Raw genomic sequence first — 25,061 nt, 5'->3', positions numbered from 1 at the left:
TTTTACTGTGTTAGCATAAAAGCAGATTGGAAGCTTGTATCGCATTTAATGATTTGTAAGTTGTGAAGAATTGAAATCCTGTAATTTGTGTTTTCTTTTAGATTTTTAAGACAATTTCAGCGGCAGCCTTGGACTGGAAGGTTAAATAATAGGAACTGTGTACGATGCATTAGGATATTGAAGAAAATTAGCTTCTGAATTAATTATTTGGAATATAAGGAAGAAAAGGTGACTTTTGAAAATGGGGCGAAAGAAAATACAAATTACACGCATAATGGATGAGAGGAACCGACAGGTAAATCAAATTTTTATTTGTTTAATTTGTCATCATATTTTTAAACCATAGTGTAGAAAGTATCTTTTTCCATGTGTGCAGTAGAAAAGTCAAGTCACTGTAACCCTTTCATTTTTACTCATGAATTTGCATACAGTGCCTAGTCTCTGGTACACAACTCACTTTGCTAGTCTTTTGTGATTGTTGTCAGAGTATCACCTCTTACCATACCAAGGACTGTAATGCTTTCTACTCTCTTACATTTTGGGCTTACCTGAGAAGAAGTGAACATATTTGAAGCCATATTATCTCACATATTTCTTAAGCACATATTTATCAGCTTTAACTGATACCTTTGCCGGACCAGTGTGAGTTGATTTTTTGAGATTTAGGATAATTTCGGTATGATTCTGATCCATGAAGAGTCCAATTGTTGTATTAAAACCGATTGACAATGTTTTCAAAACTAGCTGCCTGGTTTCCCAAGTGTTCTTAGCACCAGCAGCCTATTCATTTGCATAGTTTCTATATTGAGTAGTTGCCATAAAACTCTCTGACCTCTAGGCTCTAAATCTTTGATATCTGTCTGCAGTCTTAAGAAAAGTTGACTGACTTTTTGATTTAGAGAAAAGAAGAAAAAAGAATTTCAGAGACTATCATAGTAAGCAGCTCACTCCTCATGTTCAAAGCATGTTCCACAGGGAGAGATGTTATCTGGAAGTTTGTCAGAGGTTTGAAGAACAGCTTCTGCAAGCTCAGTAGGATCTGCAGTAGCACTCAGAATGTGCTTTCAGAAGGTCAGTGTAGACGTTTACCGAATTCAGATGGAACCGTAGACACAGCTCAGTGAGTTGCAGGGGGAGCGGGTATTAATGGGAGTCATCACCATAGTTCAGCTCTTGTTTCAGCTCCTAACAACTGCTAAGCAAAAGGATATAATAAGGCCTCCACAGTTTGTATAGTACATTAGGATGGTTGATAAAATAGGGGAGGTTGAAATAACTATCCCATCATTGGAAAGGAATGAGTCCAAGGACTACCGCATGTCAACACGTGAAGATGGTGACATGTAGAGGAAGGAGAATCTGCTTGTATGCAAGGTGAGAAGTAGCATAACATCTCCCAGCTCTCATCTCATGAATACCCACGGTTAAATTGGGCATAGTTAGTCTAGACCTATGTGCTAAAGACTGAATGTTCAAAGGGAGAGAGAAACGGTGCCTGTTTAGCTCTGTAGTGGGGACTTGATAAGTTGAGAGGATGACTTTGTCTAAAAAGAGAAAAAGTTGGGCAGGAAGGGAGAGAGGGTGAATTTGAGAGGAGTGAAGGGAGGGGATGAATATGATGAAGAAACTGTACAAAATTATCACTGAAATAATAAATAATTTTGACATCTTACAAGTCCTGTTACTACTGTGGCTGAAATAGCTATAGACTTGAGATGAAAATAAAGTCTCCATTGTTTTGTAGAATAAATGCATTCTTGACCAGTTGGTTCTAGAGAAAGTATAATATATCAAATTCTGTTCCAATTGGCTTATGTTGTAAACTCAGAAATTGTTTGTATGTATGAGAAAAAGGCATCTCATTTGAGGAGGAGAAAGGTATTTTTAACATTCTGGCCAGTATTTTACATACATATTACAAGTAAATAACTTCCTTCTTTCTCTTTCTCTCTCTCCTCTTTTTCTCTGCAAAGGAAGAAGGAGAGAAGATATAATTGGGCAATTTGTTTTGTAGATTAAATTTGGTATAGGCACGTCTGTCATAAAGTAAAATGGTATCTTAATTTTACTTTTCAAAAAGCGAATTCAGAGTTCGAGTTGGGGTTCGAATTTTTTCTTTCTTCCATAAAAGGGAAAATAGTTTCTAATTTACCCAAATTAAGTATACTTTTAAGAGACTAAATTAGATTCTGGAAGATCATTAAAATATAAATATTTATTCTCTCTAGAAGTTTAAGTATATAGCATATAAAAATGAGATCAGATACTGGGAGAGTTTATGTTAGAATCTGTAATTTATAATAAATAATTTAGGGAAATATAATAGAAAAGCTAATAGCAAGTAGAGTTTTGAATTCTAAGTATGAATTAACTTTATAAAGCTATACTCAAGGTCTGAAAAAGTACATGGAAAAGTCTTTGTGACATGCCCTGATGCACTACCCCAGAGCTACTGTTTGTCCTACCTCCTGGTCTCCAGCCCCAAGGGAAGTCATTTTAACTAATCCTCCACACTGTCGCATAAATTCACCTGTTGTTTCCATTCACTTGTCCGGTATGTGTTCTTTCGAGCAGTTCTATGCTTGTAAAATTCATGACTGTTGCCTTTGCATGTAAATGTGTGTCAGCTTATTTATATATTTTTATCAGTGTATAACAATGTAACATAATTTATATTTATATTTATCTGTCTTAAATAGACTTTTTTCTTTTGCTTTCATGCTATCATGAAGAGTTCACTTCATTCTTATTTTGCGCACACAAATACTTGGTCTTATATCTACAGTACAGTAATTGAGTTAAAAGGGTTTTGTCTGATCAGCTTTTGTGAAGGTGGACAAGAGCTTCCTTTTTTGTTTTTTTTTTTTTTAAACAAATTTGAACAAACACACACAAAAACAAACCAATAAGACAAAAATAACAAAATAGAAACACTCCAATCTCAGTACACATGAAAACATTTCTCTTTTCCAGAAATTAGTTTCAAATAGTTTGTGGGTTAGGAGGAGGACTTCGCAGCTTCTCTCCCTTCTCAGTGCTGGGCCTTTGGCTTGAACACACATCTGCCAAATTCTCAGTGAATTCATGTTTGTATAAGTCCTGTTGTATTTGGAATTCATGTTTGTGTAAGTCCTGTTGTATTTGGAATTCATGTCTGTGTAAGTCCTGTTGTATTTGGAAGAAACTGTTTCCTTGGAATCAGCACTCTGGCTTTTATAATCTTTGCATCTCTTCCTTTCCATAGATCTCCAAACCTTAAGGAGAGGGATTTGATGAAGACATTCCATTTAGGACAGAGTGATTCAAATTCTCACTCTCTGCATAGTCCAGTTAATGTGGGTCTCTATTAATTCCCATCTTCTGCCAAGACACTTCTCTGATAAAGGCTGAAGGGGTCACTGAGCTGAGTAGAGTAGCATGTCACTGGGTGTCATTGCCATGTTCCGTTAGCAGAATGATAGTGTATTTTCCTGTAGGCCCAGCACCTATCTAGACAGGCTCTCGGTACTATAGCAGTATAAGCTACGGGTTCTGTGTCACAGAGTAAGCCTTAAATCCAGGCAGAAAGTGGTTGAGTACTCCCATAACATCTGTGCCACTGTACACCAGGATATTTTATATATGTTGCATGTTGCAGGATTTGTCCCTGGTGATACGGATGACTACTTTTCACTGTGTTAGCATGTAGAGTACCTTCTAACACCACGCATGCTAGTTGGTAGAGGTAAAGCCTCTAGTTAGGAACCAATTTAATGTCTTCATGCTCAGTGACATAAGTAAAGGTCCTCATCAGTATGCCCTACTATCAGGTTGTGGAAAGCCACCAATAGCCTTGGCAATACCTGTGGTGTTTAAAGAGTAGGGCCAGGGAACCCTTTTGACCAACAACTCAACAAGATGTAGCTTATTCCTAGAATTAAAGATTTTACTTAGTGGCATAAGATGTCTAGTTGTGACACTGTTTCTTCTGGTATATGGTGACTCCATTTAAAGTCCTTTCATTTATGTACATATTTTAGCTTCTACAGTAGTAGGTTCTGTATGTTTTTCAGAGGGTCTTTAGTGTGAATTGTCCTTCCCATATTTCCTCCTTTATCCCCCACCCCCAATCCTCCTAGTATCCCTTTGATCTCTTTTTGACACTGTGTTCTATTTTCCCTTACTTGAGAGGTCCCTTCCTCCTCCCTGGTCCCCTACTTAACCTTTGCAGTTACCTGGATTTCACAAGAGTTTTCTAAAGTGTTAGTGCTTAATTTCTATTTAGCTAGCAGTGTGATGCTAGCTACTTACAATCTGTACTAGTACTTAGAATTACCCTTTCCACTTAATCCATTCTAGTAGACTAGTAGACAAGCAATAGCAACTAATTTTAATCCGAAGTTTCAGTCGTATCTGATTAAGTTGTTTTTTCTTTACATGATTTTATGTTATCAGAAGAGTGTGTGTGTGTGTCTGTCTGTCTGTCTCTCTGTGTGTCTGTCTGTCTGTCCCAATGAGTTCATCAGGATTATGGGTTGTGTATCTGAGCATGGATGAGAGTTTGTTTACAAGAGAATGGCTACCTTACTAGTGGCTATATTACTGGAAAAAAAAGTATGTCTTTTACTCCCTCACCAATCATTAGCTGCACTAACTGCTTAGATTTCGTTAGGGAGCAGGGAGGCCTTCTCTCCTCCATGACAAGGTGTTAACAGGCTTCTTCTTATGGAGGTTTGTGTAGGTAATCATAGCTGCTGTTTGTTTGAGAGTCCAGTAACCATGCCTTGTTCAGAAATCAGTATTACATACTTCCTGTATTAGTCAGGATTCTCTAGAGAAACAGAATTGATAGAATTATGAATATCAACTCAATCAAGAAAAATCTGTCACAGGTATACCCATTAGTTTGACTTTTGGTTAATGCCAGATGGAGTCACATTGGCAATGAAAAATAGCAGTTACACCCTCACACACTTTTCTTTTTATAGATTAAAGGGGGAGTCTTACTAAGGTGCTCAAGCCGGTCTCATTTGTGGGTTCCAGTGTCCCTTCTACTTTAGTCTCCTCAGTTCTAAGGCTATAAGCATAGGATAGCATTTTAGGTTCTGCTAGGCTTACCTTTTTGTTCTTTTCATTATTGCTGATGCTATTTATATCCTATTTGAGAACTTTCATTTGCCAAAGGCAGTGAAGAGAATTTGTTTAAAATATAAGGACAGTCTGACTGTTACACGCCACATCATTTAATCACCAGGGCTGATTCAGCTAAATTGGCTGTCTAGACTAGTTCTTGTGCTGTCCCTGGTGTGTGCCTGGTAAAGAAGATCATGTTACCAGTAGAGGTGGACTCAGACACACTCCCTGCTCAGACCTCCAAACAAGGGCTAAGATAATTATTCTCTACTTTCTTCTAGAAGTGTTTCTGTTTCACTTTACATGTTTTGGTTCTATTATCCTTTTGGAATTTATGTTTGAGTTGAAGGGTAGAAAAATTATTATTTTCCTATTATATTGGTTTTCAGTGACCCATATAATTTCTTGCATTTCTCTCCTGCCTGAGTTTGAATAAAATAAAATGTATTTGTGGTCTCTTTCTGGATCCTGTATTCAGTTGTATTTGCTTATTTGTGTATCCTTGCTCTGTTCCACACCACACTGTTGCAATTACTATAATTTGCTATCTGGTAGCATAGTTGGTTGCCATTGTCTTTCTGCAGAATAAGCTGACTGTCTTTCCCTTTCTATTTCCAAACGAAACTGTCAGCTCAATGTTTGCACAAAGGTAACCAATCAGGAATCTTCCTGGACTCGGGTTTTCTCCACTAAATATGTGCATTCATTGAAGGACACAGAAGACTTTATAATTATTAGGTCTTATCACCTGTGAACATTCTTACTTTTCATTTAGTTTTTATTAGCTCTACCCATAGGGTTTGATGCTTTTGAGTATATAGATATTAGGCATTTTAAACTTATTTCTAGATATTTGATTTTAAAAACATAGTTCCTAGGAACTGGTGAGAAGGCTCAGTGGTTAAGAACACTGACTGCTCTTCCAGAGGACCTGAGTTCAACTCCCAGCAACTACATGGTGGCTCACAACCATCTGTAATGGGATCTGATGCTCTTCTGGTGGGTCTGAAGACAGCTATAGTGTACTTATATACATAAAATCAATAAGTCTTCAAAACAAAAACCAAAAAACATAGTTCCCCAAATTTTCTTTTTTAAAATTTTATTTATCATTATTACTTTGAGTGAGTGTATAATTTGTTCGTGTTGGTACATGTGAGGTGCAGCACACTTGTGGAGGCCAGGGGACAACTTTGTAGAGTTGTTTCTCTCCTTCCACCTCATGTGGGTTGTAGGGATTGAACTCAGATTCTTGGACTTGTATGGAAAGTGCCTTTGCTGTCATCTCACTAACCCCCCAGTTTGTGTTTTCTGTAGTTTCGTTGCTAAGTACTATTTATAAAAGTATAGTTCTTTTCATATGAATGTTAGCCAGTAACCTTGCTTGAGATCACCTGCTGCTTCTAATACTTGATATGTATTTCTGTTTATTAAGATGCAGATGCCTTCATAGACTAAGGAAGAAAACATTACAATGTTTTTCAAAGGTTCTGTTTTCAAAGGTTCAATATAGGGAATAGTGGCACAAAGATTGTTGTGTTCGTTATTTGGAAGTCATGTCAGTCCTGACATATTTGCTACAGATACTCTTATCTGTAAAAGAAAATGAGATATTCAGTCTATAATTTTTCCATAGACCTGTTCATCTTTTCCTTATGAAGGTAATCAGTCATTCACTTTGTTTTCCTTAACATGCACTCATTGAAAGCATATTATTTTACATTGTATCTGAATGGCTTTACTTTCTCACATGATGGCATGGTAGTTTCTCTTGGCTTTTGTTTAGTGCTGGACTTTTGTGATCTGACTCATTCCTTCAGTTCAGCTGCTTGTTTATCATGCTCATAGCAAAGACCATGTGTGTGCTGTTCGGATAGCTCACTGTATGTACTTGAGAGCATAACTTCCTGACAAGTGGGCAAGGAACACTTCTGTGATACGTATCACTTAGAGAGTAACAGTTCTTAGAAGTTCTCTGTGATCTGAACTTTGGTTGTCTGTGTAGTATCTGTATTGTTAAGCTGTGGTCAGTCTCCTTTATTCTTTGCCCTTGTTCTCCCACTGTGTTCTGTTTTCTTGTTCCTAAAATGTATCTGAAAACAAATATACCAAGATGTTGAAAATTTAAATACATATTTTTAGAAGTTATTTATTAGTATGTGTGTTTATATTTGTGTATGTGACAGTGCTGGCATGTGCTGGATTGTACACACAGAGAATTTAGGAGACAACTTTTAGGAATTCTCTCCTTCCATTGTGAATTTGATCTTGGGAGTGAACTTAGATGGTTTGGTTTGCTTGTGGGCCCAAGCTGTTGAGATTTTATAAAAACAACAACAACAACAACAACAACAACCTTCTGTCTTTTATATTTAGAAGAAAACTACAGTATTTTATAAAAACTAAAATATCTTTAAGATAGATATTGACAGATATTACATAAAAAGTGGTCTGGATATATAGCAAATTTTACGCATCCAGTCTGTCTTTCAAACAGTACATTGTATTAGCTACTTAATTTTTTTAGTTAAGTAGAAGTTCATTGGCCACTGGGATATTTAAATGATCATAGATTATACTTTCTGCACATGAGAAATAGAAGACCATAAGATGACTTTGAGCATATTAAGATCTGTGAAATTAAGATAAAATTTTTATTCCTAGAGTTGTAGCTGTTTAAATGTATTACCAAAAGAAAGGAAAGCTGACACCTTACCTTAATGATAAATGTTAGGCTACTCTGCCGTCTTTAACTTTTTCACTTTACGAGGAAGTGAAACAAAAGCATTTTCTTTATTGTTGCTCTTCTTTTGGACAAGCATATTACAGCTGTAACTCGGAAGTACGTTGTAGTAATCGTATGCCTGTGAGAAACGACTGAAGTGTCCACAGTAGCTTTCTCTCACAGAGGAAATCCTGGCTCTTAGGGAGCTAATGCAGCACTTCACTAGTCTAGTCTAGACCAACAGTTGAGAGTCCCTAAGAAGAAAGCTATATGGCATTTTTAAGTTCAGAACAAAATAGCATAAAAATATATCTATATAATGGTATTGACCTCTGTGCTCTCCTATTTCTCTTATATGCTAATTTTCTGTAGATCTCCTTTGTGTGGTAAGTTGCCTACTTATATCTTTTGTCTATCTTTGAAAATCAGATTTTTAATTTTCTTTTATTGAGTTTTAGTGTTTTGCATATGTTAGATAATGTACTGTGTGAGGTACTGTTTATCAAAGGTATCCTTGATTTTTCTTTTTATTTTCTTACAGGGTCTTTTATAGAGTAGAAGCCTCTAATTTCAGGAAAATTCAGTTAAATGTCTTCTAAATAGATCATATTTAATAGACCTTTTGAAAAGGGTCATACCAAGCCCCAATTCATTTGTGAGCCTTGTAAATTTACATTTTATATTTAAGGCCTTGTATCCATTTTGAGTTAATTTCTTTGAGAGCTTAAGGTCTATAACTGAATTTATTATTTTTTTTTATGCTTTGGGTAAAGCATGGAAACAAATAAGTTGACCTCAGTTTAAAGATTTTTTAATTTCATTTTTCTTGGATATTTTATGTATTTACATTTCAAATGTTATCCCCTTCCCCCCCCCCCCTATACCCACTCCTCTCTGCTTCTATGAGGATGCTCCCACTCCCACCCACCCATTCCAACCTCAACACCCTGTCATTACCCTTCATTGGGGAAATGAACCTTCACAAGACCAAGGGCTTCTCCTCCTATTGATGCCAGACAATGCCATCCTCTGCTACATATGCAGCTGGAGTCATGGGTCCCTCCATGTGTACTCATTGGTTGGTGGTTTAGTACCTGGGAGCTCTGGGGTCTGGAAGGTTAAAACTGTTGTTCTTCCTATGGTGCTGCAAACCCTGTCAGCACCTTGACTCTCTTCTCTAAGTCCTCTATTGGGGTCCCCTTGTACAGTCCAACGGTTAGCTGCAGGCATCCTCATCTGTATCAGTAGGGCTCTGGCAGAACCTCTCAGGAGACACCCATATCTGTCTCCTATCAGCAAGCACTGGCGTCAGCAATAGTGACTGGGTTTGGTCTCTGGATGACCTTTTCTTCAGTCCCTGTTCCACTCTTTGTCCCTATAATTTCCTCCTGTGAGTATTTTGTTCTGCCGTCTAAGAAGGACATGAAGCACCCACATTTTGGTCTTCCTTCTTCTCGGGCTTCATATGACCTGTGAATATTTTTCGTAGGTATTCCAAGCATTTGGCCTAATATCTATTTATCAGTGAGTACATACCATGTGTGGGTTTTTTGTGCCTGGGTTACCTGATTCAGGGTGGTATTTTCTAGTTCCATCGATTTGCCTATGAATTTCATAAAGTTATTGTTTTTGATAACTGAGTAGTATTCCATTGTGTAAATGTACCACATTTTCAGTATCCATTCCTCTGTTGAAGGGTATCTGGGTTCTTTCCAGCTTCTGGCTATTATAAATAAGGCTGCTATGAACATAGTGGAGCATGTGTCTTTGTTGTATGTTGGAGCATCTTTTGGTTATATGCCCAGGAGTGGTATAGCTGGGTCCTCAGGTAGTACTATGTCCAATTTTTTGAGGAACCACCAGACTAATTTCCAGAGTGGTTGTACCAGTCTGCAATCCCACCAACAATGGAGAAGTGTTTCTATTTCTCCATATCCTCACCAGCATCTGCTGTCACTTAAGTTTTTGATCTTAGTCATTCTGACTGGTGTGAGGTGGAATCTCAGGGTTGTTTTGATTTGCATTTATTTCCCTGATGACTAAGAATGTTGAACATTTCTTTAGGTGCTTTGCAGCCATTCGATATTCCTCAGCTGAGAATTCTTTGTTTGGCTCTGTGCCCCATTTTTTTTTTAAAGATTTATTTATTTATTTATTTTAGAAGTACACTGCAGCTGTCTTCAGACACACCAGAAAAGGACAGCATATCTCATTACAGATGGTTGTAAGCCACCATATGGTTGCTGGTATTTGAACTCAGGACCTCTGGAAGAGCAGTCAATGCTTTTAACCACTGAGCCATCTCTCCAGCCCCTGTACTCCATTTTTTTAAATAGGGTTATTTGGTTCTCTGGAGTCTAACTTCTTGAGTTTTTTGTATATATTGCATATTAGCCCTCTATCAGATGTAGGATTGGTAAAGATCTTTTCCCAATCTGTTGGTTACTGTTTTGTCCTAACCACAGTGTCCTTTACCTGACAGAAGCTTTGCAATTTTATGAGGTCCCATTTGTCCATTCTTGATCTTAGAGCACAAGCCATTGGTGTTCTGTTCAGGAAAATTTCTCCAGTGTCTGTGTGTTCCAGGCTCTTCCTCACTTTTTCTTCTATTTGAGTATATCTGGCTTTGATCCACTTGGACTTGAGCTTTGTACAAGGAGATAACAATGGATCGGTTTGCATGTTCTTCATGCTGACTTCCAGTTGAACCTGCATCATTTGTTGAAAATACTATCTTTTTTCCACTGGATGGTTTTATCTTCTTTGTCAAAAATTAAGTGACCATAGGTGTGTGGGTTCATTTCTGGGTCTTCAGTTCTATTCCACTGATCTACCTGGGTGTCTCTGCACACTTTTATGACGATTGCTCAGTAATACAGCCTGAAGTCAGGAATGGTGATTCCCCCAGAAATTCTTTTATTGTTGAGAATAATTTTCACTGTCCTGAATTTTTTTGCTTTTGCAAATGCATTTGCAAATTGCTCTTTCTAATTCTATGAAGAATTGAGTTGGAATTTTGATTGGGGTTGCATTGAATCTGTAGATTGCTTTTGACAAGATGGCCATTTTTACTATATTAATCCTGCCAATCCATGAGCATGGGAGGCCTTTCTTTCTTCTGAGATCTTCAATTTCTTTCTTCAGAGACTTGAAGTTCTTGTCATACAGATCTTTCACTTGCTTGGTTAAAGTCACACCAAGGTATTTTATATTATTTGTGACTATTGTGAAGGGTGTTGTTTCCCTAATCTCCGTTCTCAGCTTGTATATCCTTTGAGTAGAGGAAGGCTACTGATTTGTTTGAGTTAATTTTGTATCCAGCCACTTTGCTGAAGTTGTTTATCAGGTTTAGTAGTTCTCTGGTGGAACTTTTGGGGTCACTTAAATATACTATCATATCATCTGCAAATAGTGATATTTTTGACTTCTTCCTTTCGAATCTGTATCCCTTTGACCTCTTTTTGTTGTCTAATTGCTCTGGCTAGGACTTCAAGAACTATATTGAATAGGGAGAGAATGCGCAGCCTTGTTTGGTCTCTGATTTTAGTGGGATTGCTTCAAGTTTCTCTCCATTTAGTTTGATGTTGGCTAATGGTTTGCTGTATATGGCTTTTACTATGTTTAGGTATGGACCTTGAATTCCTGATCTTTCCAAGACTTTTATCATTGGGGTGGGGGGGCGGGTTAAATTTTGTGAAATGCTTTCTCAACGTCTAATGAAATGATCATGTGGGTTTTTTTCCCATGAGTTTGTTTATATAGTGGATTACATTGATGGATTTTTGTATATTGAACCATCCCTAGTGATTGTTTTGATGTGTTCTTCGATTCAGTTTGCAAGAATTTTATTGAGTATTTTTACATCGATATTCATGAGTGAAATTGGTCTGAAGTTCTCTTTCTTTGTGTTTAGGTATAAGCGTAATTGTTGCTTCAAAGGAAAAATTGGGTAGTATTCCTTCTCTTTTTATTTTGTGGAATACATTGAAGAGTATTTGAATAGGTCTTCTTTGAACATCTGATATAGAATTCTGCACTAAACCCATCTGGTCCCGGACTTTTTTTGGTTGAGAGACTTTTAATGATTGCTTCTACTTCATTAGGGGTTATGGAACTGTTTAGATGGTTTATCTGATCCTGATTTAGCTTTGGTTCCTGGTGTCTCTAGAAAATTGTCCATTTCGTCCAGATTATCAAGTTTTGTTGAATATAGACTTTTGTAGTAGAATCTGATGATTTTTGAATTTCCTCAATTTCTGTTGTTATGTCTCCCTTTTCATTCCTGACTTTGTTGATTTGGATACTGTCTATCTGTTCTCTGGTTAGTGTGGCTAAGGTTTTATCTATTTTGTTGATTTTCTCAAAGAACCAGCTCCTGGCTTTGTTGATTCTTTGTCTAGTTCTTTTTGTTTCTACTTGGTTGATTTTAGCTCTGAATTTGATTATTTCCTGCCAACTCCCCCCTGTTGGGTGTATTTGCTTCTCTTTGTTCTAGAGCTTTCAGGTGTGCTGTCAAGCTGCTATAATGGATGCTGTCTCCAATTTTGGAGGCACTCAGAGCTATGAGTTTCCCTCTTAGCACTTCTTTCATTGTGTTCCATAAAATTGGGTATGTTGTGCCTTCAATTTCATTAAATTCTAAAAAGTCTTTAATTTCTTCTTTATTTCTTCTTTGACCAGGTTATCATTGAGTAGAGTGTTCAGCTTCCATGTGTGTGGGCTTTCTGTCATTATTGTTGTTATTGAAGAGCAGCCTTAGTCCATGGTGATCTGACAGGATGCATGGGATTATTCCTATCTTCTTATATCCGTTGAGGCCTGTTTTGTGACCAATTATATGGTCAGTTTTGGAGAAGGTACCCTGAGGTGCTGAGAAGAAGTTACATTCTTTTGTTTTAGGATGAAATGTTCTATAGGTATCTGTTAAATCCATTTGGTTCATAACTTCTGTTAGTTTCACTGTGTCCCTGTTTAGTTTCTGTTCCCATAATCTGTCCATTGATGGGGTGTTGAAGTCACCCACTATTATCGTGAGGTGCAGTGTGTGCTTTGAGTTCAGTAAAGTTTCTTTTATGAATGTGGGTGCCCTTACGTTTAGAGCACAGATATTCAGGATGTAGAGTTCATCTTGATGGATTTTTCCTTTGTTGAGTATGAAGTGTCCTGCCTTATCTTTTTTGATAACTTGTGGTTGAAAGTTAATTTAATTCGATATTAGAATGGCTACTCCAGCTTGTTTCTTGAGGCCATTTGCTTGGAAAAATTGTTTCCCAGCCTTTTACTCTGAGGAAGTGTCTGTCTTTGTCACTGAGGTGTGTTTCCTGTATGCAGCAAAATGCTGGGTGCTGTTTCCATATCCAGTCTGTTAGTCTGTGACTTTTTATTGGGGAATTGAGTCCACTGATGTTGAGAGATATTAGGGACCAAGATTGTTGTTTCCTATTATTTTTGCTGTTACAGGTGGAATTATGCGTGGCTATCTTCTTTTGGGTTAGTTGAAAGGAGTTTACTATCTTGCTTTTTCTAGGGTGTAGCTTCCCTCCTTTTGTTGGAGTTTTCCATCATTTATCCTTTGTAGGCCTGGATTTGTGGAAAGATATTTTGTAAATTTGGTTTTGTCATGGAATATTTTGGTTTCTACATCTATGGTTATTGACAATTTTGCTGGATATAGTAACCTGGGTTGTCATTTATGTTCTCTCAGGGTCTGTAAGACATCTCTGCCCAGGATCTTCTAGCTGTCAGTTTCTGTTGAGAAGTCTGGTGTAATTCTGATAGGTCTGCCTTTATATGTTACTTGACCTTTTTCCCTTACTGCTTTTAATATTCTTTCTTTGTTTAGTGCATTTGGTGTTTTGACTATTATGTGACGGGAGGAGTTTCTTTTCTGGTCCAAACTATTTGGAGTTCTGTAGGTTTCTTATATGCTTATGGGCATCTCTTTCTTTAGGTTAGGGACGTTTTCTTATATAATTTTATTGAAGCTATTTAGTGACCTTTTAATTTGGCAATCTTCATTCTGTTCTATACCTATTATTCTTAGGTTTGATCGTCTCATTGTGTCTTGTATTTCCTGGATGTTTTAGTTTAAGAGCTTTTTGCTTTTTGAATTTTCTTTGACTATTATGTCAATGTTTTCTATGGTATCTGCCCCTGAGATTCTCTCTTCTATCTCTTGTATTCTGTTGATAATACTTGAGTCTATGACTCCTGATGTTTTTCCTAGGTTTTTTTTTTTTCTCCAGGGTTGTCTCCCTTTGTGATTTCTTTATTGTTTCTATATCCATTTTTAGATCCTAGATGTTAAATTCCTTCATTTGTTTGGTTGTTTTCCTGCAATTCTTTAAGGGATTTTTGTGTTTCTTTTTTAAGGGCTTGTACTTGTTTACCTGTGTTTTCCTGTATTTCTTCAAGGGAGTTATTTATGTCCTTCTTTAAGTGCTCTGTCATCATCATGAGATGTGATTTTAAATCCATATCCTGCTTTTCTGGTGTGTTGGGATATCCAGTATTTGCTGTGGTGGGAGAACTGGGCTCTGATAATGCTAGGCAGTCCTGGTTTCTGTTGCTTAGGTTTTTGCAATTGCCTCTCACCATCTGGTCATCTCTGATGTCTTGTCTCTGACTGGATCTTGTCCCTCCTGTGGGCTTGTGACCCTGTAAGCTTGTGATCTTTGAAGTGAGAGCGTTCTTGGCAGACCAGCTCTGTGCAGGCAAGTTTTGGATCCTGGAGTGTCTGTCCTTTGGCAGTCAATGAAGAGAAAGTAGGGTCCCACCTGTGGGATGTGGGCTTAGGAAGGAGAGTGCTCCTGGCAGACCAGCCCTCTGAGGGCAGGATTTTTGTCTGAGGGCTGTGAGGCAGCCCCAGTTCTGGGTGTAGATGGACACAGGAAAATGAATTTATTCTTTTAATTATAAAGGTGTTTCAGCATGGTTTGTTTTAAAAAGCTTCTTTTCTCAGTATTTTTAACTTCTTTGTAAAAGACCATTTGACTGTCTGAGTCTATGGTTCTTTTTTTCTCTTTGCTGTTCTGTATCTTTTGCCATATCCTTTGACCAATGCCACATAGGCTTAATTATTGTAGGCATATTTTAAGTTGTAAAGTACTTCGTTCTTTTTCTTCAGTATTCTTTTGAGTCTTCTGAAGTTTATAACTTTAAGACTTTTCTACATTCAGTATTCAGCAAATTTGGATTCTGGGTTTACCATCCTTTTGACATTTTGTTACAAGACTAAATCTCTTTAACATAGGATCAACTATCAAACTTCATTCCTTAGTATTTAGCTAGAAGAGTTAAAAACTTAATTTTATGCAAACTTATACATACCTGCTTACAACATGTTTATTTCTAATTGCCAAAATTTGGCAAATACTAATATGTTCTCCAGTGCATTAATGGAGAAATGAATTTTACTAGATTCAAATAATTGACTCTCATTGAGTAGTTTTGGGGCAGTGGAAACACTTTGCATGATAATATAAATGTGTAATATATGATATATATCTACACACACATAACCACAAACCTGCAGACTATTCAAGAAGTGGACTCTGATGTAAATTGTGATGTGCCACTGTGGGCTTACCAGTTACGATAAATGTACTATTCTACCAGGGAACACTGACAACAGAGGAGGGCATGCATATGCAGAGATGGGAGATTGTACCTCTTACTCTAAAAGAAGTACTCTTTAATGTTAAAAATGGACAGTATTTCAGGTAAAATGAAGTTTGCGTTTAGAAAGCTTGCAAGTACTATATTAATAGTAGTTTTCGATTTATCAGCCTTGGTGCCATATTTGAAACATAATTTTTAAAAATCGGTTGCTAAGAAGGTATTGTCTAAGCTTACTATAGTTGTTATAATGAAGAGGAGATTGTTAATATGCTGAGTTCTTTGATGCGCCAATTCCTTCCTTCAGCATCAACCCTTTGTGATGTATAACTTCAAACAAATGCTTTTGAAATGAATTTTGGGAAGAGCAGAGAGGCTGAGATGGGTAAGTGGGTAAAGTGCTTGCGTGTTGCTCGGGCATGAGGACTGAAGTCTGATCCTCAGCATCCAAAGAGAAGTCAGTGATGGATTGTTAGTACCTCTGACCCCAGTGATGGAAGAGAAGAAACAGGCTGGAGGTCGGTAGAGCCTGCAGGCCAGCCACACTAGCCAATTGGTGATTACACTGACTTAATAAAATGGAAGCGCTGCAGAGATGACTCAGTGCTTACCAGTGCTCGTGCTTTCCCAACACCATCACTGAGCAGCTAACAACTGTTTGCATTTCCATCGCCAGAGGATACAGTGCCCTCTTCTGGCCACTGTGGACACCCACATATACATGGCATGCACTCAAACAAGGTAGTGGGGTAGCTGGAGAGAATGGCTCTGTGGTTAAGAGCATGTACTTCTTTTGCAGAGATCCTGAGTTTGGTTCTTGGCACTCACTCACTTTGGGCAGTTGACAGTAACCTGTAGCTCCAGATCCAAGGGTCTGGCAGCCTTACCCAGCTGCCAGGCACTGCATTTATGTGCACATACTCCCACACAGACACACATACATGTATATATAATTACACAGAAATCTTAAAAAAAAAAGAGAGAGAGATGGAAATGTGCAAAAGAGGATTCTTTACATTGACCTCTGGCCCCCATACATGTATAAACCCCTGTGGAATATGCCAACATACACATACAGAACATACACATAAACACTTTCCCCCACAACACACAGTAAAAAAGAGCAACAGAAACTATTCTCTGTACTTATAATGAACATTTAAAGAATTGTTTGTTAAGCTTCCCCAGTGCATAATTTGAAGACGCATTACTTATCTCATCCAAAACACTATGATATTAATCTCTCTGATTTTCAAAGTATCTGTGGAATTCAAATTTTCATTGTAGCTAGTATATCAGATAATCAAGATGTAAGTAATTTAAAATTAACTATTTCAACACAATACTTTGCTTTTTACTATTTGTGAAATAGTATATTTAATAATAGTGTATTTAATAACGATATAAATGTTATGCCAGGATTCAAAAAAATCTGTATTCATAAGTCTAATAAAAACTAAACATTGGGCAGGACATGATGGTACATGCTTTTAATTCTTGTTCTTGCTAGGTAGAAGCAGGCTGGTTTCTATGAGTTGGAGGATAGCCTGGTCTACAAAGTGAATTCCAGGCTAGCCAGAGCTATTATTGTAAGATCCAGTTGAAAAAGAATCAGCAACAAAAAATCTTTTTAATGACAATAGTACAAAAGATTAATACATAAATGAAAAAAATTAAAGGCATTTGGTAAAGCAGTAAGTTTACATGCATAACAATATTTTAGGTAGTAAAGGATGAATTATATAATAGGAAAATGATAAAATATAAGTAACTTTATAAAGAAAGGAAATACCAAGTGAAAACAGATAAAAGAGATTGCCAAGTTGTTACAAATTTGTATGTTAAGTACACACTAAAGAAATTATTATTTATGCCTGTCATTAACAAAGATTAAAATGAGTAGTTAATTATACCAGTATGAAATATGCCTTCATGATAGTTTAGTAAGATAGTAAAATTCCTTGTATGTTTATGCAAGCATCTGTATATGATGTAAGAGGAAAACTGCCATGTGAGCGACAGGTTGAATGTGTTTTATGTAATTTTTTTAAGGTAAAAGAAGCAGACATACTGGAGATGTGCTTTATTTAATATATATTCCTCAGATAAGGAACATAATAAAGTTCCTAAATTGAACAGTATCCATTGTCTAAGGAACACATGTATCCACATGTATGTCCAAAGTCATGCTAATGTTATTCAGCGGTATAAGGGTGATGGATGCAATGAAGTCAAATAAGGAGCTGGAGAATAGATTGTTTTTGCTGCATACTGAGTAGTGAGAAATACCAAGCTCTCACTTAAACAGGTTGATTGTTTCACTTTGGCTGTTGTTAGTTTGCAGTTACTGGGGTGTTCAGGATGAGTTGGGAAATCCAGTAATGATTACATGAACAACATAGATGAGAGTGGTGTGTGTGTGTGTGTGTGTGTGTGTGTGTGTGTAGACAAGGGAAGATATCAGGTCTATGTCCGAGGTAAAGACAACAGGTTTCTGATGGTGTGGAGTATTAAATAGCAGTCAGCTTAACTTAAAATTAGTTTTGTTGTTTGAATAGATGATAATATATTTAGTAAACCATATAAGACCAGAAAGAGCTTATATTTTGCTTTTAAAATCATGGTACAGCCACTAGTAAAAAATGTGTGAGAATAAAAAGGAAAGGAGCCTCAGTTGAAAGCCTATAGGCACCTAAACACATGAAGTCTGAAGAGGAGGTAGGTAAAGGCTGAGAGGAAGTAAGGAGTTTATCTGGGATGGGAATGTTTAAAGAGCATGATCAATTTTGTCAAACATTGCTGTGGTGGATAAGATAACCAGTGATCATTGACTTTAATAACACAAAGTTGAGATTACTTATGATCATTTTAAGACCAGTCTTGGTCGAATTTGGGGACTGGGAGTCTTATTCTATTGGTTAAAAATAGAGTATATAATGTGAAACTGAAGTCAACTAGAAACTAGACATTTCTTTCTGGTGTTTTTATTTTAAAGTAGAGAGGTAGACTAGAGTGATAAGATAGAGTTGGTAGAGATCCCAGAGTACGTGTACAAGATTATAGTATTTGCTCTAGCAGAGCAGACTAGAATCACAACACAAAAGAGAAAAGCATGCCAAAATGAGTAGGGCTAGACATCAGTAAGGGCAACGAAGGAAAAGTTAAGAAGAATGTGGATGAAGCAACTAAAAATGGAGAGATTTGGAGATAGAATGTTGAGGTAGGACTCCCTCCCGCAGTGTAAAGTAGTTTTTGGAGGAAAATGAAGTAGTAGGAGACAAGAAGATAATTATAACAAATGTGAAGTTAGAAGTATTAGGCATCATTGCATGTGGGATTTATGTGTTAGTTCAGAGACACTGGATGTGTGCGTGTGTACTTGTGATAATCAGGTATATATTTGGACAGTCAGTTCTTGCCTGGCATTCTGTCAGTCAAGTGTGTTAATGAGAGAAGAGGAAAGGATGTATGTGTGCTTGAAGGGATAGAGACCCTTTTTCTGTTATGGAAAGACCATCAACCCTAAAGAGTAAGACGTAAGAAGACACAGTTATGTATCTCTAACCTGAATGCTAAATGTCTCCAAAATCTGAAACTCTGGGTTCTGACACAGTACCACAGTGAAAAATCTCACACAACTCATGTGAGAGGGTGTTGTCAAAATGTAGGTACACTAAAAGTAATGTGGGAAATTATATTAAAATTTTATGCGTGGAGTATATATGAATGATATGTCTAGGTCAAGGTCCTAGCATACTGAACCAGCTTATTAGGTGTCTTTAAGATAACTCATTGTTAGCATGCACACATTTCAGAAATACAGAGAAACCTCAAATGTGAAACATGTTTTAGTTCTGAGCAGTTCGGATGAGTGTTACTTGACCTTCATGAACAAGCTGGTAAGGTGATTAGATTTGAGAGCTTGTAAGGTAAAACAAGGTCTGCAGAGCTAACACAAAAATAAAGGAGCTAGAAAAGAAGCCATCAGAGGGAACTTTGTGAAATTGAGAATTAAAGATGCTGTTATCATTGGTGGTAGCACTGAGGATGTGACACTGGGTGATAAGCGTTTGGGGGTGTTTAGAGTTCAGTGTAGGAGCAGAACTAGGGGAGAGGCAGTCAGGTGGTACTTCTTGAGGAGTAATGTCAGGATTATGTATCACTTCATCCTTGCCACTGGCAGGGTCATTGGATGGTTTGATTTCATGGTAGAAGCTTTCAAATAGCTGAGAGTTTTGAAGGGATAGAAGGGGAAAATACTATGGAAGAGGGAAAAAGAAAAAAGAAACTTCTAGGAACTTTTAGCATAAAGGATATATTGTCAAGGTCAGGACTGGGAAGACAGAAGGGAGAGGGGGCTACTGTAGGGATGTAAAGTGAAGTAAAGAAATAAATTATGGAAAAGTATATTAAAAAGCATATAAATGTATCGACTACAGACTTTGCATCATTCCAAATCCAGTATACAAATAGTTACCCAAATGAAAAGTGAACTATATCAAGTGTGATAATAGGAAAATAAACATTTAAATCCCCAAAATAAAGCAAAAACCATAAAAAATGTTTTGGTCTCAGAACTGCCTCCGTTAGCAGATTTTAATTAGAGAAATAGTAAAAGAAGACTAATGGCATCAGATAATTGTGCTGGTTTTAGACTGAATTTTAGTGGAGACAGTAAAAAGGCTTGCCAGAGAACAGAAGCAAGTTTGATTAGTGGTTTTACTTAACCAGTTAGGAACAGAAATCTAGGCAAGTTGTTTTCTGATGGTACCAATTTAGGGTGACATATAAGAACCACTCCTCGCTATTTCCTTGCCTTCTGTAGTGTAGCCACGGCCACAGATAAGGGATTAGTACCTCTATAGTCCTGTGGCAGAATGGAGGGGTAGAGGGGTTTGTGTGGAGCATGAAGCTGAGAACGTTTTACCTTTAAAATCTGGCTCAGTATAAAGAAAGACTCAAAAAAGGAGGCTTTATTTCAAATACAACTAAGCTTTTAATTAAAATTGTGTCTTTCTTTGTCTAGGTGACTTTTACAAAGCGAAAGTTCGGATTGATGAAGAAAGCCTATGAACTCAGTGTGCTCTGTGACTGTGAGATAGCACTCATCATCTTCAACAGCTCTAACAAGTTGTTTCAGTACGCCAGCACTGACATGGACAAAGTCCTTCTCAAGTACACCGAGTACAACGAGCCTCATGAAAGCAGGACGAACTCGGATATTGTGGAGGTAACACATACTCAGTAGTGTGTGGGTTACAAATAATACTTAACTTAGAACATGACATTAACTGTCACATTGCTTGATATTTCTAAAACAACTATTTCTTAGAAGGACTTTTAGTTGCTATTTGATGTCTCAGTTGGACTGTAAAGCTTCCTGTTTATTCAAACAGAATGAATTAAGCTCTCTACCATACAAACCTAATGTTTAAGTAGTGTAACTTTTTATTAGCAATTATGTATTTTGCTTAAAAAACAATACAGGTAATTTTAACACATCTTAATTATTTCACTATAATGCATATCTGTAATAACTCACATTAACCATAATGAAAGGGAAGCAAATTTTTAACAGCGCCTTATGTGTAGAGGCAGGGAATCCTGTCCTGCCTTATTTGACCACATTCTATTTAGTATCTCTCATAGTTTTGTCAACCTCATTCAGTAAAACCAGAGGTTTTCTGTTGGATTTGCTTTTGATTTTTTTTAAGGCAGAGTTTCACTATACAGCTCATACTGTCCTTGAACCATCCTCCTTCCTCTGCTTCCTAAATACTTTGGTTTTATTTGTAAGCCACCTCACCCAATTTCTTTGAACATCTTTTGATGATATTTAAGTCAACTTCGCAATTATCTTCAGGTACTTTTATGATTATTCATTATATTTAGAGGTTTTGCCTTATTTCAACTTTTGGGGATGTTTTCATTGCTTTAAAGATACTTTTATTGACTTAGTTATCTATATAACTGTTAGAAAGAGATCGTGTGCATTAAGTGTTTCCTGGGAATGTACTGAGACCATGTAAAGACGACGCAGAACTGAATGTGTGAGAGTAAATCCATTGAGTTTATATCTTTACATCCAGCGGTTGAACTGCAAGTGAACGCACTTACAACTATCGTCTTACATACAAATCAGATTTGTCTTCACACATAATAATATAGTTAAGAAAAGTGCATATAATTTTTCCCTGAGGCTTTTTGCATTTTGAGGTTCTTTTTTTTTTGGACAGTGATTTAGTTTGTTGCTGGAAAAAAATTCTTACATTATATATACTTTATGGTTATTAATGAATTGTTCAACTGAGAAGTAAAAGCATGACTTATTTATAGCCACAATCAATTTATCCAGTTTTATTTAAGGAGTACTACTTTACACTTGCCTGTGACGTGGGTTTAAATATTTTTATTATTTTTTTGTTAATTATTTTGATATGACGCTATCTTTAGGAATACTATTTAACACAGTTATGTTTATGTCATTTAACAATGCCTGTTGTTTAGCACATATATTCTAAGAACTTATGTGCAACACAAATTATATTTTACATTTTTCCCTATTAGACCTCATAAGCACATTTTGTATCATAATATAGTAAAGCAGATCAATTTAGTATGTTTACCACAGACGTTATATCTAAATTTACATGAAATGGAAAACGTCCCTAATATATTTCAAATGGTTTTTCTTCTTTTACATGTATTAGTCTTATCAAAAGCTCCACAACCTTTCCCTGAGCAAAGGAGTTGAATTGTGAGCAAGTAGGTGTGCTGGTTAGTTTGATGGGGAAAAGTGAGCGCCCTCTGAACCCTAGCGCTCTACTCTTTGATTACAGCAGTGTGTTCTTGGCTCTGGAAATTGAGGGGTCTTCGCACAACCTAGAGCTAACTTCTTTTAGAGAATGTGAAGACTATAATCAGGTTTAAGCCTCTCAGAATTTTCAAACTACCCCAGTCTTCATCTCTGTTGTGGTCAGCAGTCAAAGTGTAAGAGAGTAAATCCCAAACCTTTTTAGCAGCCTGTATGTTACAGTCTGCTTCAGTATGTTCAATATGAGCGAAACTTTGATAGGCAGTCACCCATTGGACATTAATTGTTAAGTTGTTGTTGTTTTAATTTGTGCATATATGTGTGCTTGCTTGGGTTTATATGTACCACATGTGTCCAAAGTTATAAGGTACCATATACTTGCTAGGTACCAAACTCAGTCCTCATTGTAAGAGTAGTAAGTAGTCTTGCCCTTTAAGTCATGTCTCCAGCCCTATCTATTTCGATGGCTTTTTTTTTTTTTTTTTTTTTTTTTTTTTAGTGGTGGGAAAACCTAAAGGCTTTCTTTATTTGTGAGCTTTATTCTTTGTCTTCTTTTAGATAAGGGCTTATGTATTCTAGTCTGGCCTCCAACTAGATGGGAAATGACTGACTCTTCTGCCTTCATTGAGGGTGCTAAGATTATTGGCATATATCCCCAAATCCAGTTTTTATGCTACTGGGAATCAAGCTCAGAGCCTCATGTGTGCTAGGTAAACACTTAACCAGCTGAGCTATAGCTCTGGCCTTATTTCATTGTGTATTAAAACCTTACCAAGCTAGTCTTAATTGTCTCTGTAAGTGAAAAGAGGCCTGCCTTACAAGTTTCTATCCGAGCAGGCATTCTTTCACTTAAAAGGGTGAGGTAGTGTGTTCTCCCTAGTAGTGTATAAGTACGCTGCAGTCATATTGAACATCTCTAAGGATTATTGTGGACCAGAGTTAAGTTTATAGATAACAGTAATAACAAAGAGCTTCTAATGAGCCAGACTCAACGAACCTTACACAAATCTCACTGGAGGGAAACCTGAAAGTACCTGTATCGTCGTTGTCATTGATTCCCTTTTATACAGTTTCCTCTCAAGCACTTGTAGTCGTGGGCAACCACTTTTAGTGTCCGTTTATTCATATGTCTAAAACATTGAGGGTCTTCTGTGCTGCAGGCTCTGCAGGGAGTAAAATTAGAAAAATTTAGAAATTTGTTATTTGAACCACAAGAGTCCTATGGTTTAATCCTAAGTCACATCTGTGATTAAAGATTTTATGTGAATAAACTTCTAAGAGGGCTCTCATGAGACTTTGGATTCCTTGACTATATCATGTGGATGAATAAACAGGTGTAAACATTTGTAAATAATCTACTTTAGATGAATTCTGTTCTGTTGCATCTTTAACATACAGGCCCTTTTGATATTACTATGAAAAGGAGGATGGGCACACTGTGCTGTTAGCCACACTGCACATCGCTATGCAAGAGTGTATGTATTAAGTCAGTGGAGAAAGGGCAGATGTGCTTCCCGAGACTAAGTAGTCCACAGCACTGTACAGGGTGAGCATCAACTAAGCTGAAAACCTGAAGTGCTCTTAAATCGGAAGTGTCTGGTACCAGTTATTTTACATAAGTCTACTTGGTATTTGAATATTTTGGTCTTATTATCAAACTCATAGAATATTGATCATTCTTCCTTATTTCATGTCTATGTTTTATAACTAGTCCTAATATTTTAAAGTGAAAATGTATATTAAGTTTTTCTATAGGTTTTTTAATTGACAGATTTACACATTTTAAATTCATTTGGGGATTTTAAAATGAGGTCTAGAGTGTCTAGTAGGGATATACATACATACATACATACATACATACATACATACATACATACATACATTTTCTATTCCCAAGGAAGTTGAGTTCAGATGCCCCTTACCTTAAAATGTGCTTGTGTCCTGCGAATCCAGAAATGGAAAGTGTTGTGAGTTGGAATTCACCTGACTTGCCAGATGCCATAGCTCAGCAGCACAGCACGTTGTAGAGTCTGGGTTGTTCATCTGATGATGCCAGACTGCCTGAGAGCTGTGACTGCCTGCCATCCTCCCGGCAGAGTGCTGTACTGCATATTACAGCCCCAGAAAACGCCACAATTCATGTTTTCTACTGAATGCATATGCTTTTGTATTACTGAACAGTTAAAAATTGTAAGTCAAACCAGCAGAGGGATATCAGTAAGCAGCAATGGAAATTTGTACATTTGTTAATTAGGAAATTGTCATTAGAGTTCTCTTTGAGTAAGAGTTCTCTTTCATTGAAATGATGAGTCAGTATTACATTTAAAAACCACATTTTATTTAATATGTTTATATACTCCTTTTTTTTTTTTTTTTTGGTTCTTTTTTTCGGAGCTGGGGACCGAACCCAGGGCCTTGCGCTTCCTAGGCAAGCGCTCTACCACTGAGCTAAATCCCCAACCCCTATATACTCCTTTTTAAAACTACATTTTTTACAAAATTAGTTTTAATATTTTATCTTCTATTTTATTCTTCAAAACTGTTGATCAGTTTATTCATATCAACATCAAGAATATTTAATTATCACATAGGTAAGACATTTAAATTCCATTGGATAGATGCATCTTAGTTTTTTAATGTCCTATTTATTCATGTTATGTATACTTACAGGTATAAACTCAAAGACATTGAAATTGTGGCTATTGCTGTGATTTTTTTTTTACAAAATTTCCTTCCAAGTTTAAATCAGTATTTGGATGCTCTGTTTAGTTCTAAATGGTAAACTTTTTCAAA

The 25,061-nt window shown here is 36.7% G+C and overlaps 1 protein-coding gene across 13 annotated transcripts in view; it reads left to right on the top strand.

Moving 5' to 3' along the window:
* Mef2a (myocyte enhancer factor 2a) overlaps positions 1–25,061 on the top strand; it is a 134,737-nt gene that overhangs the window by 54,893 nt on the left and 54,783 nt on the right. For 12 of the 13 annotated variants that reach the window (XM_039080825.2, XM_039080839.2, XM_063265624.1 and 9 more), the window contains 2 exons: positions 102–295; positions 20,481–20,684. In XM_039080825.2, the coding sequence (XP_038936753.1) occupies positions 242–295; positions 20,481–20,684 (258 nt within the window). In that variant the 5' untranslated portion in view covers positions 102–241. Of the gene's footprint in view, positions 1–101; positions 296–15,761; positions 15,840–20,480; positions 20,685–25,061 lie in introns of all 13 variants that reach the window. The other variant, XM_063265619.1, reaches the window with a different exon arrangement.

This window comes from Rattus norvegicus, chromosome 1, assembly GCF_036323735.1.
Source record: "Rattus norvegicus strain BN/NHsdMcwi chromosome 1, GRCr8, whole genome shotgun sequence".
Taxonomy (NCBI): Eukaryota; Metazoa; Chordata; class Mammalia; order Rodentia; family Muridae; genus Rattus; species Rattus norvegicus.
The sequence above is the reverse complement of the archived record's forward strand: the minus strand, read 5'-3'. Positions and strand labels throughout refer to the sequence as shown.